At 39.6% G+C, this 18,452-nt stretch overlaps 1 protein-coding gene across 2 annotated transcripts in view; it reads right to left on the minus strand.

Moving 5' to 3' along the window:
• Nucleotides 1-18,452, minus strand: part of Stt3B (catalytic subunit 3B of the oligosaccharyltransferase complex) — a 52,516-nt gene that overhangs the window by 17,340 nt on the left and 16,724 nt on the right. For both annotated transcript variants that reach the window (XM_045750988.2, XM_045750986.2), the window contains exons 4-9: nt 13,498-13,762; nt 8,086-8,257; nt 4,393-4,571; nt 4,035-4,162; nt 2,496-2,612; nt 981-1,132 (exon numbers count right to left, since the gene is read on the minus strand). In XM_045750988.2, coding sequence (XP_045606944.1) covers nt 981-1,132; nt 2,496-2,612; nt 4,035-4,162; nt 4,393-4,571; nt 8,086-8,257; nt 13,498-13,762 — 1,013 coding nt within the window. The remainder of the gene's footprint in view (nt 1-980; nt 1,133-2,495; nt 2,613-4,034; nt 4,163-4,392; nt 4,572-8,085; nt 8,258-13,497; nt 13,763-18,452) is intronic.

The following is an 18,452-nucleotide window of genomic DNA, read 5'->3' on the forward strand; positions in this document are numbered from 1 at the left end:
AGTGGTTGGATGAGAGCTTGGCGCTCTGCCAGCTCCCTCCCACTATTTTGGTGCAGGTAAAGAAAGATTACTTCAACAAACCAATGAAACTGGGAGGAGGGATGGGAGACAGTCACTGGGGCTCTACCCAAAAAGAGGCATTTCATTACGATCTAAGCCGGGTTTCTGGATAAGACCCTTAGTGACAGTAGCTAAGCAATCAGAAAAAACTGAGGGACATACCAGAGGACCCAAGACAAAAAACAGGACAGTACGTCGTTTTTGCGAGCCATTTCCATTTTCTAGTACAGTACAGTGATTTTTGGCCTTATGTAATGAATACGATCAAATGCGACATTCTTTGTAAGAGGACAGATGGGGTGGAAAACCAAGCTCCAGGGTGTGTGATGGTGGTGATCAGTACTAATGGCTTTGAACTAGCTCCGAGTGAATTATTTGGCATTGGTTGAAGAATCGTTTGGGCAGTTGCTTGGCAGTTTCAAGGCTTTGAGTCGTGTGAACCCAGCAGTTGTCTGCAAGGCTTCACTGGCCTTCTAGATGCTTTCCTGGTGAAATGGCAAAAATGGCATCTGCTCTCTCTCTGCCTGTGAGGGGGGGGGGCTCTGGTTCCTGGTGGCCCTAATAGAACTCCCACAATTGATGGACATACTACAGAGCAATCTCAGCAAGGTAGCTACAGACAGCCATGAAGGTGGGCTCCCCTCCAGAAAACTATACCTGTGTTTATGAGTAAGAACTACAAGCTAAAATATATTGTGTATAATGAGGATATGCCTTCAAAATCAATAACAAATACAACTGCTATGCCTCCCTAACAGATTGTCATTGAGAAAGAACTGTGCATCCTTCAAGCCAGAGAATGGAAACTATTCATGAAATCCTGTTCCCATACAGTTAGTGACCAAAGACAAATTAGGCACACAATATTGCAGATATTTTTATGAACCAAGTAGAATATGGGAAATGAACAAAATACTTACCCATCTTGGCTGTATGATGCTAGGACTATTGAAGGCGAAGAATAAGCATTGGAGGTAACCCATGTGCAGTGGACGGAGAACATCATGAGGATCATCAATACTGCCACAATCACCATGCTACGGATGTTGACGCCAAGCCCATCATTGCTCGACTGATCAGAGAAAACCAAGACCCAAAATTATAATTTCTCTTGTTATGCCATACATTCAACATTAATCTCAGCAGTTGTATATATATAAATCATGTCATCCCTGCTTAATAACACTTTCTGGAACCCAAGAATTATTCTCATCTACTCAAATTGGCATTAGTCTAACTGGATTCTTACAAACATAACAATGCAATTGAGGTTGTATTATTCGCTGAGGTTGCAACTTGTTCTCCAAGACTCTTAACACAAAAATCCATCACTAGTTTAACCACTCATGCATCAGTAAACTAGACAGCATCAGCTGCACAAGATTTGTAATATCTACCATGGTTTCACCACAGCTCAATCAACTATGATTGATCAGGCAAATCAACTAGGCTGAGTCACCTGATACCTGGTTGATACCTGGTTGATGGGGTTCTGGGAGTTCTTCTACTCCCCAAGCCTGGCCCGAGGCCAGGCTCGACTTGTGAGTGTCTGGTCCACCAGGCTGTTGCTTGGAGCGGCCCGCAAGGCCACGTACCCACCACAGCCCGGATCAACCAAGCTGTGAATCACACGTCAGACTGCAAACAGCTGCATCCAATAGCCTGGTTGACCAGGAGGCCTAGGCAGAGACCGGGCTGCGGGGCCGTTGATCCTCGGAAGCTACACAAGGTAGCCACAAGATAGGTAGATAGCTTAGTATTTTTGCTAAAAGTATAAAGCACACATCCATCCTCCATCCCCCCTCCCTTTTGGATACTCCCCATCCGTGAGAGAGACCTGTTCCTTCTGGCAACACCTTAGTCTGTAGGGTACAGCCAAACACCCAACATTTGCCAGATATTTTGAATTTCCTTAAGTTTTAAAGCTAAGGCTCGCCAATAATGTGTCATGGGCCCTTAAAGGCAGCTATGAAAAATACTTCATCCTGGTGAGCATGAAGCATCAAGTGGTTACCTATCTTGAGGTTATCTTGAGATGATTTCGGGGCTTTAGTGTCCCCGCGGCCCGGTCCTCGTCCAGGCCTCCACCCCCAGGAAGCAGCCTGTGACAGCTAACACCCAGGTACCTATTTTACTGCTAGGTAACAGGGGCATAGGGTGAAAGAAACTCTGCCCATTGTTTCTTGCCAGCGCTCGGGATCGAACCCGGGACCACAGGACCACAAGTCCAGTGTGCTGTCCGCTCGGCCGACCGGCTCCTCATTGATTTAAGATCTATGATTTAGATCTTAAATTAAATATAGAAACCGACCTATGATTTAAGATCAAGCTAATCATCACAGGTGAGATAGTTAAGGGGATATAAATTATGACCACCCCTGTATGGATAAGGCTTGCTACAGGAAAACGTAAAGACCGGCAACACTAGTAAATACCTGTTGCTCGTGCTTCATTTTACGTAGTTTACCAGCCTTATCGTATTTATTATTCTTCTCTCCATCTTCATCGTCATCACTGGAGTCTCCGCTCTGTGGACGCGACTGCTCCTCCTCCTGGTCAGATAAGAGAAAACTCCATTACAACATGTTAACCTCCTCAAAAGTTGACAGTTTTCATCCACATCCATTATACATTGTATCAAACAAGCTTCATAAATATCCCAAACATATTGCACACGAGAATATCCACCTATACACATTTTGAAACTACTGAAATAAATACAGTGCCCCTATACAGTACATGTCTCAACACAATGGAGGTCTGATGATCTGATATGAAATTAGATCGTATCAGATCATCCAGAAATTAGCCCATAGAGCATGGGAAATATGAAGGCACAAATGGTAACTAATAATATAGCTCCAATCATATTTTAAATTATTTTTTGTATGTATTTTTCTAGTCAAAAAATAAATTCATCTCGCAAATGCCTTCTGAAGGCATCTTCAGTTGCAAAGAATCCTTTCACTCCAACGAATCTGGATTGGTCCAATATAGTTTGGTGAATTGAGCTGCACTGTACTGCAATAGCCTGGTAATATGAATTCAGGCAACTTCACTGAATTCGCATTTCAGTTCTTGACTTTTTTACCCGAATCTGAATTCAGCTTAAAAGGACGCATGCATCTTTTGGGGCGAGTGACGAATACAGTATAGCCGGGAAAGAGCAGGTGTTGCTAGGTGACTGACACAAAAGTTGCAAATTCGTTCATTTTTGGACATTCCTGGTAAGAAATTCTGCCAAGTCGAATGTCTGGCTACGTTTAATGTTCAGCTAACTCAAATGGGGATGAGCCCCACATGATGCAGATTACTGAGCGTAGACAGTATTTCCCTACGTAGGTTCAGTCTAGCCACTGCAGTGAATACATCATTTAGTTAAAAAAATGAAGACACTAGTATTATTATTTCTTACCATGATTACTACCATTCTAAATTTTCATGCAGGGGGGGGTTATATGTGGATGAAAAAGATGGAGAAAACATTAGCCCATTAAACCAAGAAATTTAAGGTAATAATTGGGAAAGCATTGAGTAAGACTACATGAAACTTGAAAGGGGTACGAGGATTGAATAAGAGCTACGATATGAGGATGGAGTGAAGGAACGATGTCCAAACACTTGGAACACTGGGCATCGAACGCCGACCCTGCAAAAAGCGAGGCCGTCGCTGTACCAACCAGTTTAAGTGCATGGACAAAAGAAAAAAAATTTAACAGACTACTATATATAAAAAAAATTGCGTTTCTCAAGGTAACCTTTTCCACCCTGTTATTATAAACTATAATTTTGCACAAATTCTCTTTACCGTTCCATAATTTTCACTAGGATAAGCTATATTTTCATTCAGTAAGTGGTGACATCCTTAAATTTTGTTTGAATGGCAAGACCAGTCAACTTTTCCTTCTAACATTTTCACTACCAAGTCCCTCACATTACTCTTCTAATTTATAAAATTCCCTCCAAGTACATACCTTCAAATAGACTTCAAAGAGACGCGAGAAGGCAATTCCCCCCAGTACGCAAACGACCGGCGTCAGCGTCAACATCAAACGCACCATAACGCCAGCAAAATAAACTGCGCTGACAGCAAACAATACAACTGCAAAATACAGATTACCATTAGAAAACCTCTAAACAGGGAATGAACCATTGTCATCATTAAACTTTGCAAAAATTATCAGCTGAAAACATGCTATTAAAGAATAAAAGATTTACGTCTACCAAAATCTACTCTAATAAACATATTTCAACACCTTCAAAGTCATTCTGTAATCATAAACTTGCTGTATCTTAAGAGTAAACAAATACCATACGAACAGTTATACTCACTGAAGACTCGCTCATCATTGATATTTTTTATACAGTACCATATCCCGACAGGGAAGGTAGCCACAAGAATGTGCAGGTCAAAAAAGAAGCTGAACCATGTTGTGGGTTGATGCTCTGATACAGATGCAATAATGGGAATATGTATCTTGGCATATCCAGTGTCCCACAAAGAGTAGAATCTGTTAAGACAAAATAACTGGGTTAGTATTCACTTACCAACAAAACAGTGAATTAACCTCATGCACATTATAGTATTGCCTTCATATACCCCAATCAACTCTTTGAAATAAAATAATAATGACGACAGTGCACAAAACAATCACATTAATGTTATTTCTTTGTTTTTCTAAACCCTTTAACTGTGCGGCCTATAAATATGACATCCCCCCAGTGCGCAGGAAATGAAACCTTGGGAAAAAATTATTTTTTCCTCGGAAAGTGTCAAAAACCCCTCCCTGTATATGGGTATAGCAACGCAAGTTCGAAATTGTACTTACTTTGGCTGCTATGGGGTCCGAAAGGTGGCCCGTGACGTCATAATTCCCCGTGTGCCAGAGCAGTATGCTCCCGAGGCCGGTGGAGCGCCCAGGGCTGGGCGTGCGAGTTGCCGTGAATATATTTTTGCACATTTTTTGGGCACAGTTCCAAATACATTTTATTTGTTTTTACATGCTAATCCTATGTATAATGAACACGTACACTATATTATAGCAGTAAAACATCCGTACTGTCCGAAGACACTGTTACGTGCATGACACTTGTGTACACATGTTGCACATATTTACCATGTATCATGCTAATTTATGAATATATACAATCTATTTACAGACTATACAGTCACATACTATATACATTCACCATCAACACATTCAGAACACCGCGAGTGTGAGCAGCCACACCCAGCCAGCCCTCCTTCACTCCTCCAACATTGCATTCATCAACATTACTCCTCTAAATCATACAGTTACCTGTATTCACACGAATGTTTCAAGTTCATTTATGTATATTTACAACATATGTACACACTCTACACTGTCACACACTATATACATTCACCATCAACACATTCAGAACACCGCGAGTGTGAGCAGCCACACCCAGCCAGCCTTCCCTCACTCCAACATCTTACTCGCCAACATTGCTCCTCCCACCATACTGTTATTGTATTTATTACAAAATTTACACATGTTATATATACCTATCTACATGTTTTATTTACCAGAACTATGCAAGTAAGCCGGTATTGTATCCAAACAGTACAGTGGCCACCATACACTGCATGACAAATCACACAGCAGACGACGCCACGATTACGACGTCACCTCCCTCACCAAAATAGCTCCTCACAACATACTCCTGGTGCTGTTATTACACTATTCCACACACACTATATATACCCATGTACATGTGTGTTCCCCATAGCGAACCACGAAGCTAGTATGGTGAGCAAAACAAGAGTTACTGCCACACAGTGAGGCTACCTCAATTCTCTCCCTTCCTCACCAAAATTCCTCCTTCCTACGCACAACGCTAATTATAGCCACAATCCTGGTCACTAATACTGTACCTGTAAATGAATAATTGACCACAAGTTTATTTTGAAAAGGAACCTAAAAAGTCGTTTGAAGGTTCCTACATGGACGAAATAATTCTGTGGTGCTGTGGCTAGCGCTGTGAACATCGTGAACAGCATTGAATCACTGATATTTGAATATTGTACCCAGTCATTATCACACTCGGGCTCTTCTATAATACTATCATGGCTAAATAAAACAGATTATATATATATTTTGACAATATTAGGCGATGCTGTGGTCACACGCTGAACAGTAGTGCTGTGCGCTCATGCTGCGAGCGCCAGCCTTAGTTGCTCACTCACTACTGAGGCTCTGGCACCCGGCAATGTGGACCATGATTTTTTTTAATGATGGCGTCTGTTTACAAGAGCCCTGAGGAAGCTGATGTGAACCCCATGTAGCCGTGGGAGTTTTGAATGGAACGTGAAAAATAAAAACACCCGGAGGCGCATTGTGCACCTGAAGCCTGGGCCTGCAGGCGCGTTGCCCAGTTAAAGGGTTAAAGGTGACACCATTTAAGATGTGGGTTAGGATATTCGTGCCAGCCACAGTGTTGTGACATTCTCTGCATTATCTTCATACATTATTTCTGTCTTTCTCTAAGCTACAGTACTACAAAAATATATTTCATTCCCCGTTTGTGTCATCACACTGTGCAGAACCAACAACAGTTCCCACCATTACCATTTCAAACTTTAATTTCACACACAAACGCCAAGAACATGCCCTTGTACCACTTCTCATTCAGTAACAATCTTATCCTTCCTTACTGTCCCCAATAATCTTCCACTCATTCTTATAACACTCCATTTAACAATTCATTATCCTTTCCTTCATTACCTTCATCTGACGAACAGAACATCTAACATTCCTCCTTAAAACATTTTTCCACTTTCAATTTCTACTCTAAAAGTTATTTCTTGCAATCCACACACATCTGCCTTTCTTTGGCATGGGCAGGTGTGGCTCCCAGATCCAAGCAATTTTGACCTACAATAGTGTGGGGAAGATCAGACCCCAGTATTATCAGATTTCTGTTAATCATTAATATAAATAATTTTCTAAAGAAACATGAAGTCATTTTGCACGATGCATAGATTCACAAATCTCGGCTGTGTGCTGTGAATGTCTGCCTCTTGCTGTGAATATCATAAATACCACTGTGTTCACCGATATCTGAATCTTGTACAGTACATAATTTTTAGCGCAATCAGGATTGTCTATGACACTATCAATGCAAAATAATTGTAGTCAGTCATTTTATGTCATTACTAAGACACTTTCACTGTGGGGGATAACACCATTTGTGTCCAAAAGTCAATACACGTAGTTCAGGGGAGGACGCAAATTGTGTCCTTGATGCCCCAAAATTCCATCTATTTTTCAATTATTATGCAACGTGTTTTAAAAAGTACCCCAATGTCTTGCGCCAATTTGATACAAAAATGAACAAAATTGAGGTGAGAAAACTGGAATGAGTTTAAACATTGGTGTGGTGGTGCGCTCAGGGGCACATCACCACCGTCCGGCCTACCTAGCCCAGGCAAAGATTTAAGTGGTGTTGTGGCCCCGACATGTGCAGCTGTGCTGTGAGCTGCAGCTGCATGCACTAGCCTTTGGTTGCTCTGGCAACTACGGACTGAGGTACTGAGGCTCTCACTGCCAGGAGGGATAGACAATTTTTTTTTCCAAGATGGCATCTGTTTATTGAAGTCCTGAGACACTGGATGTGAGCCCTGTGCACCCGCAGTTTAGAATTTTATGATACACAGGTACTAATAAACATGATATGAAGGGCGGCTACCCCCGTCTCCCCGTATCACGGGTTGTGCAGTACAGTGGTTAAAAAAGTGATCAGGACGTACCAAAGCAACAGACCACAAATTCAATAAGCAATATTTCCTAAACTAAAAATATATGACAGGATTTTTCAAATCTCTCGATTTTTGTTAAAAATTTTAACAAGGAGATAAGGCAGTATAAAAGGAATCCCAGTCTGTAATGTTGAAACCTAATTACAGTACTGAATACTCTATGTAAATTACATGACCAATTTAAAATTATCAAATTACTTCGTATTGCCTTGTAATATGCAATTCTACTACAGTGTGCATACCTGCCACTCCAGGGAGCCACAATGCCCATCCAGGTGAGCCCCACCACAGCCAGGAAAACGGCTCCAGCAGCAGTTCCTGCAGCCACAAGGAAGAAGTGTCGGAATTCTGCTCGGGTCATGACGCTCTGCAGATACTTCAGCACTGCTACGGCATTCAGAAGCGCAAAAACCCCTACAAAAAGAACATCCATGCATCAGTAAAAATTTAGAATTTTGCCAAATGTTATGGTTGCACAGTTCTTGGACAGAAGTCTGTTAAGCTTATCAAGCTCCCCCTTGGCAAACGACCAACATTCCCAAAGATGCAGCCCACAGCACTAACTCCAAGCTACCCATTTAGGCGGGCAAATGCAGAGTTTAAGAGGCACGAGTCAGTCTTTTTTTTTTTAATAAATATACAACAACAGTATACTACTGTATTCTGAAATTTTGAAACCTAGATTTTAATGACATTTGGAACTTTATTGGAAAGATATGGGTCAGCTAAGCATTTTTTTTATTTTTAGTCAAGAAAAATATTGCAATACTGGTGAGTTGCCAACTAGTATGTTTTCTTTCTTGCCATGAAATCATGAAACAATCAGATTAGCTAAATGCAAGTCTTTGGAATATATTTAGAAACTTATATACGGTAATTAAAACATGTGTTTGATTAATTCGTGTGATATGATGGTTGCCGCAGAGTACGTAACCTTTCTAAGAAACAAAAAACTTTCTAAGCCAGCATGTCAGGGGACCCACAAGCATGAGAGGCAACAATGAACCAGCAAGACTCAACCTAGTCTTCATTCTGAGCGACTTCAACATAAGGGAAATTGGTAACAAAGATCCAGTATGAATGAGTGATCGTAGTGTACTGACATTTGAATATTTGGTCCAAGAAGGGTTAATATACTCAAGGAAGGGACCTGAAAACAAAAAACTGGCATTCTGAAAGGGAAACTGAGGAGATAAGAAAATTCCTAACAGATATAACTTAGGAAACAGAGCTCAGAGGAAATACAGCCCAAGATATGATGGACTACAGCACACAGAAGTGTAAGGAGGCAGCAAAGTTTGTCCCAGTCCAAAAGGAAAAAAAGGAAATGCAGACAAGAAACCCATGGTTTTAATCAGAGATGTAAGCTAGCAAAGCAACAAAGTACAAGGGCGCGGAGAAACTATACAAATGACAGGACACTCGAGAGCAGAGAAAGATACCAGAGTGCCAGGAATGAATACGTCACGGTGAGAAGAGAGGCAGAAAGACAATATGAAAATGACATGGCAAGCAAGGCAAAGACTCAACCTAAATTGCTGCACAGTCACATCAGGAGAAAAACAACAGAAGGAACAGGTAATGAAACAGGGGATGGGAGCAGACAGATTCACTACAAAAGACAAGTGTGCAAGGAACTAAGAAATTCCAGTAGGTCTTCACATTTGAGCAAGTTCCAGAGATAAGAGAGGGAACATAACCAGGCACCGCTAGAAGAGTTCGAGATTATCCATGGGGCGGTAAGAAAGCTTCTGCTAGAGTTGGAAGTGACAAAGGCTATAGGCCCAGATGGAATCTCACTATGGATACTAAAGGAAGGAGCAGAAGCAGGAGCTGTGCCTGCCACTCTTCATAGTGTATAACAAATCACTGGTAACAGGTGAACTGCCAAAAATTTGGAAGACTGCTAATGTAATCCCGATGTACAAGAATGGGGATGGACAGGTGGCACTGAACTACAGGCCAGTGTTCCTAACTTGCACACCATGCAAGTTGAAGAAGATTGTGTAAAAAAAGCTAATGAAACATCTGGAGCAAAAAAAACTTTTGTAATAACATCAGCATGGGTTCAGGGATGGCAAGTCCTGCCTCACAGGATTAAATGAATTCTACGACCAGGCAACAAAAATCAGGCAAGAGAGGGGTGGGCAGACTGCGTATTTTAAGATTGCCAGAAAGCCTTCGACACTACCACACCAGAGACTAGTGCACAAGCTGGAGATGCAGGTAGGAGTGAAAGGGCAGGTACTCCATTGGATAAGGGAGTTGACCAAACACTACACTAGAAAGTGAAGGGATGACGTTTCGGTCTGTCCTGAACCATTATCAAGTCGACTGTGGTTGTTAAAATCCATTTCTTTAGCACTTGTTTCTCTATATTTACAAGAGTATGCGTGTTGAATAACAATAAATCACAATTCACATAACATTATAATGTTTAAAGTGATGATTGGTTTACCTGGTATACTCCATTACAACAATATAGAGCAGTGAAAAGGATCAGCGCCACTCCTGAGCCAGGTAAGTCCACAATGGGCTCACCTTAGCCCGTGCTACTTGGAACTTTTGCTCTAAGTACAGTAGCTGAATTTAAAACAGCAACTGGATATGAACATAATATACAATGGTGTTGGGCTATGGGCCATATATGGCCTAATTGGCACTATATGGGTGACGGGAGATTGAAAGAAAAACGCAAGCAACCAATGTGCCACCACAGATGACGATAGGCTCCTAAATACATGTAACACGAGAATGGTTCAAGTGATCATTGGTTTACCTGGTATACCTCATTCCAACCATAAGCATTTTTAAACCCAAATAACATCATTGTTACTGTATATGTAATTATGATGTCAGTTTATACAATGACATCGACCATATTCCCTTTTCATAACATTCACATAGTAAAGTAGCCGTGAAATAACAGCAGGATACTTTTCATGGGTCAAAGTATACTTTATTACATCCACAGAGCCATTATATCCTTAGTGGCATCACACATGTAAAACCCAGATAATAATTGTGTAAATCATCGTATGACGATAACTGCACTACCCTTGTGAATCATTTTTATTTATGATGGTAACCCGCTGTCTAAGGGTTGAATACTGAAGTGGAAAATATATTCATGGCAACTCCATCGACTGATGGGAGTTAACTCTAGGGGACGTTCACTGCAGGAGCGAGCATGAATTGGTGACATCACTGAGACAACTTCCCTCTACCACACCCATAGTAATATATATAAATTTTTATTTTTCCCCATGATCAGGTAAAGTAGTTCAACAAATAAAAAAAAATGAATTTTACAATGGAAATTATGGTGCATAGTGGTGGGGTTAAGGAACTGGGTAGATATTGGTTTGGAAATTTGGTTGTAGATTTGTGGAACAGGTAGCCGAGACATAAAATAACCGAGTCGCTGGATTGTTTTAAGTGTAGGCCACATGTAAATGTGAATGGATTATAATAAACAGGAGTCGACTCATATTGACCAATAAGGTTACTGTAGATCTTCATCTATTCTTCCATTTATTTTCATGTTCTAATGGTCCTGGATGCAATAAGTGCTATGAAAAGTTTGAAGTCGCTGGCTTCATGTCTTCGCTCCATTTAAGTCCCACATTATTCTTAAAAATCGTTGGTTATGTGTGATCACTGTTGCTTACTCTTCATAGGACGAGAAGGATTAGTGAGGAAAAAGGAGGATGTGAGGAGCCATGTTCCTAGACTGCAATCAAGCCTTTAACACTCCCCTAAAAAGCACTAATTTATAAACTTAAAAAACAGACTGAGGTAACCTAGGTAAAGAATTAAGTCTGTGAAAAAACAAATTAAGAACCTGTAGGCTATTCCCACAAAAAGTTGAATCATGAGGTAACACTTAAGCACAGTTGAATCTGTAACCAATACTCATAATTTACTAAAAAATTGTATACAACTTAAATAATGAAATTAATTAATTCAAATGCACAATGGTCAAAATAAAGGACAGTATCTGTGCTAAGCAAAAATCATACAACTTACTAGATGTCTTGCAGTTGGCCAGCAGCGGATATTTGGTTTCAAGAAATGGGCAGTTATAGAGCAGAGCAATACCCCACAAAGAAGAGAAAGCCTTTCCTAACTAGCCTCATTAATTACTTGATTGTGTGTGTTGGACATATACCAATTTCCTGATGTAAAGATACTTCAACTTTAATATTTTTTTTTTTAGTTAGAAATTTTATCCACAGGAGACTCGGAAGTGGAAAGCGGGTGGTCCGTAGAGCCATATCGGCACACTACAATCCCCTTCAGTTCAAGTACCTCACAGTATCAGTAAGGAAGTTTGAAAAGAGAAAAACTTTGTTCAGTAAGGATGAAGTATGAGGGCTATGTATGTTCCTAATTTATGTTGCAATTGAAGGCAAATAAAGACTGACCAAATAATGCTTTGTCCAATACATGGCTATTCAAATTTAAATCTAATTTGTAGCGATGAGAATGTAGAGATTCAAGACATCCACTACAGCCTGAAGGAGGAGGCAGCAGCTAGACAAAATTAAAGGACCTAGGAGTGGGCACTTACACTTAAGTGCATATAAATATTGTAACTTCATTAGCAGAGAAATGCTGACTATACGAGAATCACCTTCAAGCATATAAACACGAATCCTTAAGGACATTATACTGCATCAGTGAGAGCCTAATGCTAGCTTGTGCATCAGCATAGAACGTGCACCTTTATCAAGTATGTTAAGAAAATTGATCAAGTCCAGAGGATGGATGCAGAAGTGAGCCTGACATGACTATAACATAGAAGACTGAAGCAACCTGATGAGAATGATCATAACAACAACAACAACAAAAAACTTCAGTTTTGGGGAGAATAAATCAACACAAGAGACTGTGGTGCAATGGTAATGCACTCACACTAGGCCTCGTGAGCGATTTTGACCGGGTTCGTGCCTTGGAAAAGGAGGATCAACTGGACACTGATCATCAACTATTCATCCATGTTCACCTAGTGGTAATTGATGACCTGGTTGCAGTCATGTTCCAGGGAAAAATAAAAAACAGTAGTGCAAGTCTTAGAAGAGTTATGGGTAGGGATAGCTCTAACTCTGCTAATTAGATTCAAATTAGCTGCTCCTGTACTAATTTGTCTTTTTTTAATACCATTAAGTTCAACACAAGTTGAATTACAAGACAAAGAAGTATAGTAGTTAACTACATTGCATTTACACTATAATCCAGACCTAGACAACAGAAATTGTAGACTTTTCCATACACAGGAATCAAGTCCAACAAACACATTTGAGAGAAAGTTGTATTGCTACATAAATGCTCACAATCATTACTCCCATTTCTCACTAACCCTTTACAATGCTCCAATCACCATATGGAAATTTTCCCCACCATTTTATTTGTTAACTATTTCCAGTCAGACTCGTCTTAATGTAGTACGTTTAAATAGCTGTACAGTTCGTGAATTAATGGGGTTACTTTACCATGAAGTGTTTCCGGGGCTTAGCGTCCCCGCAGCCCGGTCGTCAACCAGGCCTCCTGGTCTCCAGGGTGGGAGACATTGCCTCAGACATACAAAACCATCAGAAGATGAAGCTAACTACTAAATTCTAACAACATCAGTAAAATCATAAAATCCTCACCAGCTGCTGCCATATGTTCTGAGGTCCTTATTGGCTGGAAACCAACAAATGGTATTTGCATGGAGCAAATTAACCCCAGGATATAGAAAGTTGTGTATGCAGTGTAGAGGCGGTGAGAGAACCGCCCCATCAGTAAGAGGGCAAACACGTGCAGGGGAATGAGGTTGATTATGTAGACGTAACCACCCCACGCGCTCACCATGTAGAAATATGAAAGTGATGCCATTGAAGACCAAAACAAACTACCCGTCTTCACAGACTTGACCTGTTGAAACAAAAAATGTTATTATTAACTGAAACCCTAGATTATTACAATACTATACCAAAACTACAGCCATTATTCTTTACATAATATAGTTCACAGCCATTCAAAACCATCGTATGTCACAATTTAAAAGTTAACTCATATTTATCAGGTTAGTTTAGTATGCTAATGGACAACAATAGAGTACTAAATCTCCCCCCCCCCCTCAGTGTTTTGCAAAATTAACTCCCGTACACAAAATACACTTCCAATGAATCCTGCTTAAATATCTATTTTATAGATAAAATATGGATAAGTTGTTAACAGTGGTGCATACCCATCAGTGTCTTCAGGGAAGTGAGCTCTAGCTGTTTATACTCCATCTACCAGCCTTGTTGCTCCTGTTGTATTTAATTTAACTATTCTGATGTTTAAAATCTCTTAGAACAGCACTGTGTGCAAGTCCTAGCAGTGCTGTGGTGGGAGAAGAGTTGTGTGTGTGCAGCAACGCATAAAACGTGTACTGTTTGTAAATTAAGAAAGTTCTGAAGTGGCATCAACTGAATGAGGCAACTGTATCTTCCTTTTTACATGCGTTATGTTTTATAAAAGTATTCTCCTAGTACCTGTATGAAGGGGGCGTACTAGGAAAACTAAAGTTGTTGTTCAATGTCAACCATTATTTTTTGACTAGTTGTATATGAAAAGGGCTGCAATTGTTCTAAGTTTCAGTACTGTAGCCTAAATAGTAAGGGAGATTTTTTGTTTTTTTCAACGAATTTTACACATTTTCAAGTGTAAATGAACAAACACACCTTTCAGATATAATCATTCTATGACACTTTTCTGACACATTAGCATATAATAAAGGATCAATAGGAGGGGATTTTCCAAAACGTCTTTAGTTTTCCTAATACAAATAGTCTAAGTTCCCCCCCAAAATTATGCAAATATATCATGTTTATTGCTATTATAAAATCAATAAATGAACTCGGGATAAAACGCTTCCTTATGATTTTAGAGACAAAACTTTACATATAAGGTGTAAGTTTCATGTAAATTAAATAAAAAATGAAAGATATGCACTTTCAAGTAACATAAATGTTCACGTAAGTAAAAAAATAAAGTCTAAGGAGTTGCCATCTGTGGCTGAGGTTGACATCAACCAATTTCCTCCAAAATTGGCACCCTTACAGATAGGCATACATGCAGTCAGGTGTATAAGTTTCATGCAAATCTATTCGTTCGCCTTGTTCGGGTAGAATGTAGACACAGTAGTCGCTTCTGTATATATTTATTGAGTGAGGCAAACAGGTGTATAACTGGCCAGCCGAGGTCCACCTACTCTGGGTCTGTGAGGATAACTGAGGCTGCTGGGAGCATGCTTGATGCTCCTCTGTCTGTCATGACGTCAGAGGCCTACTTGCCTGTGATTGGTTACATTTCAACTGACAGAATTTTGAGTATAACACCGCTCGGACACGCTACCAAGTCGACGTCCCTTGTCGACAAGCTCTGGCTAGCTATATAGTTACAATGATACTGAAAGGACCTCGGTGGCATACAATAATGGCTTACATGTGAAATTTGCATAATAAAACATTGAAAGAAGATCAGGTGTGCGTAATACAAACAACTCGGCATATATGCACCAAAAAAAAAATTCATCATAATAGGTGAAAATCATGGTAACAATGCTTTGATTAAATCAGAGTATTAAGAACATGTGTATGTCTACTGATCAGATATGAACAATACAACCCAAGGTATTGCCTAAACAAAATTATTAACATGTGTCAATGGCATATGCTTGAAAACCATACAAAATTAAACAATTATTACATTAATAGAACAAAGTTCTGACCTAACAACCACAATTGAATTTCAAGATAGATAATTTTTTTTTTTTCTCTTTTTTTTTTTTTTTTTTTTTTTTTTGAAATATACAATATATTTACAAGACCAATGTACAATATATATAATGTGCAATATATTTACAAGCATATACAAGACCTGGATCAAGAAGACTAACATCTGCGTGATAGCAGTCAGGATTCACTGGCCACAATGTGGTTGCTAGAACAATAATAACTCTTATGACAAGCACTGTAAAAATACAAATGGTAGTAGACTTGACAATGGCATCTAATTCATAACAAAATAAAGTTGAGAAAAACTATACATTATATATAATGGTAATAATAAGACACATGTGGTAGAAATACTGCAATTGAGTTTTTTTTTTTTTTTTCAAAACAAACAGAATAACTACAGAGTGCATTCAATTATAAATTCTGCGGATATCTACACCTAGCTCATCCAGAGCACTATACAACTCTGGCTCTGACTGAAGGTCCGGAACAGATGAAACTTCATGTGACAAACTATCATCTTGAGAGATATCCTCGTTAACATCTAGCCAATGGACATGTGGTGAGTGCACGGTTGAAACGAGAGGTCTAGATCTAAGATTATAATTGCTAGTATGGGGTTGCTGAACATCAAGTGGTCTGTCAACCACAGAAGGTGGTGTCCGAGTAGGAGTATCTGTCTGGGTAAGTTCATTGTCATCTTCCTCATCAGTCTCGTCAACAGTCATTTTAGCTAACTTCATGTGGTCTAAATGCTCATTTATATACTCTCCTGTTAACAAGTTCTTAAGTCTGTATTTGTTACCTTTAATAAGCTCGATTACCTTATATGGACCCAAAAATTTCTTAGTTAACTTGTACATAGGACCAGACCTGTGTTGGTTAAGTATCATTACTACAGATCCAATAGTTATTTTATTGGGTTTAGCTCGTGCATTCCTTGCTAGAGTGAACTCGGCTGTTGCTTTGGACAGTTGTTCTCGTATTTTCTTGAATACTAATTGCATTTGTCTACGCTTCACTTGAACAAAATCATCTACGTTATATAAGGGAGTAGGAGGTACGTTAATCAATTCATTAGGGAGGATCTTACCTGTACCATAAAGAATAGCGTGAGGTGTGTCACCAGTAGAAACATTAATTGAAGAATTTATAGCACACTGAATTAAGGGTATAAAATCATCCCAATTGTTGTTATCAAAATTCAACGTGACTCTCAAGGCATCTAACACTTTCCTGTTAGTACGTTCAGCTAGTCCATTACTTGCCGGATGATAAGGCATGATGCTACATTTTTTGATGTTATATAAATCACACAAGCTAGTTAGAATACTATTACTGAATTCCGGACCATTATCTGAAAGGATTACTTTAGGCATACTATATCTACAAATTATTTGGTCATGGAATGCGCTGGCTATGGTTTCTGCTGTTTTGTTCGGGATAGGAACTAGTTCGCAAAACCGTGAAAAATTATCGACCATTACAAGCAAATGTTTGTTCCCTTTCTCTGTTTCCGCAAAATTTGTCAATAAATCCATCGATATTCGTTCCCAAGGAGCTTTAGTTGCTGGGTACACCTGAATTGGATTAGGTCCTGAAACATGTCCCTTGTGCTGTAAACAAGTTAAACATCTGTCAACATAATGAGCAATCTCCTTAGCCATTTTTGGCCAAAAATATTTCAATCGACCTTGTTGGAGTGTACGATCCTTTCCTGGATGTGCACTTGCAGGAGCATCATGGATAATTTTTAACACAGTTGGTACCAAGACAGCTGGAACAACTAACTGACAACATTTCCTCGAGGCTGTCCCTAGCTTTACTACTCTACACAGTAAATTGTCCAACATAACTAGTTCTTTCAATGGTACTGGCGGTTTATGAATCGGGCGAGTGTCTTGCTTAGTCAAAAATTTAATGACGGGTGCCCATATGGGGTCTTGTCTTTGTTCCGTTTCTACTACTGTAGCATCTAATGCTGGGTAATTTAACTGAATCGCAGCTACGTGTCGAGAAAACGCATCGGCTACAACATTTTGCTTTCCTGGAATATATCCAAATGTGGGATTGAATTCTTGAATTGTGAGCAAATATCTAGCAAACTTTCCAACTGGATTCTTATTTTTGAACAAGGGAATTAATGGTTGGTGATCTGTAAGAACATGAACTGGGTAATTATAAATTGTATCCTTGAAATGTTTAAGTGCCCAAACAACTGCCAAGGCTTCTCGTTCTGTTGCACTATAATTTTTCTCTTCTTTGGATAATGTGCGGCTAGCATAAGCTATTGCGTGATCTCTGTGACCTTCTGTTTGAAGTAATGCAGCACCTAGACCTATGTCACTAGCATCTGTAACCAACGTAAAAGGTTTAGAAAAATCTGGATACCTAAGGACAGGTGACGAAATCAAGGCTGCTTTGAGTTTTTTGAATGACTGATCCTGGGCCTCTCCCCAAACAAAGGGTTCATCTTTTCTTTGCAACTTGTAAAGCGGAGCGGCTATAATAGAGAATCCAGCAATAAATGAACGATAAAATCCTACAAGACCTGTGAACTGTCTTACGGCTTCTGCGGTACGAGGTGTTGGAAAATCACGGGCAGCAATAATTTTTGATTCATTCAATGTAATACCTGAAGGTGTAACTGTATGACCTAGGAAATTAATCTTTTGCTTTAAAAATGAACATTTTGCAAGCTTTATTTTTAAATTAGCTTCAGCGAGCTTTGCAAGTACTTTTTCAAGGTTCTGGAAATGAGTCTGAACATCTTGCGACATGATTATGAGATCATCAAGGTAAACTAGAAGCGTACTTCCTATCAATCTACGAAATAGATT

Source organism: Procambarus clarkii, chromosome 52, assembly GCF_040958095.1.
Source record: "Procambarus clarkii isolate CNS0578487 chromosome 52, FALCON_Pclarkii_2.0, whole genome shotgun sequence".
Taxonomy (NCBI): domain Eukaryota; kingdom Metazoa; phylum Arthropoda; class Malacostraca; order Decapoda; family Cambaridae; genus Procambarus; species Procambarus clarkii.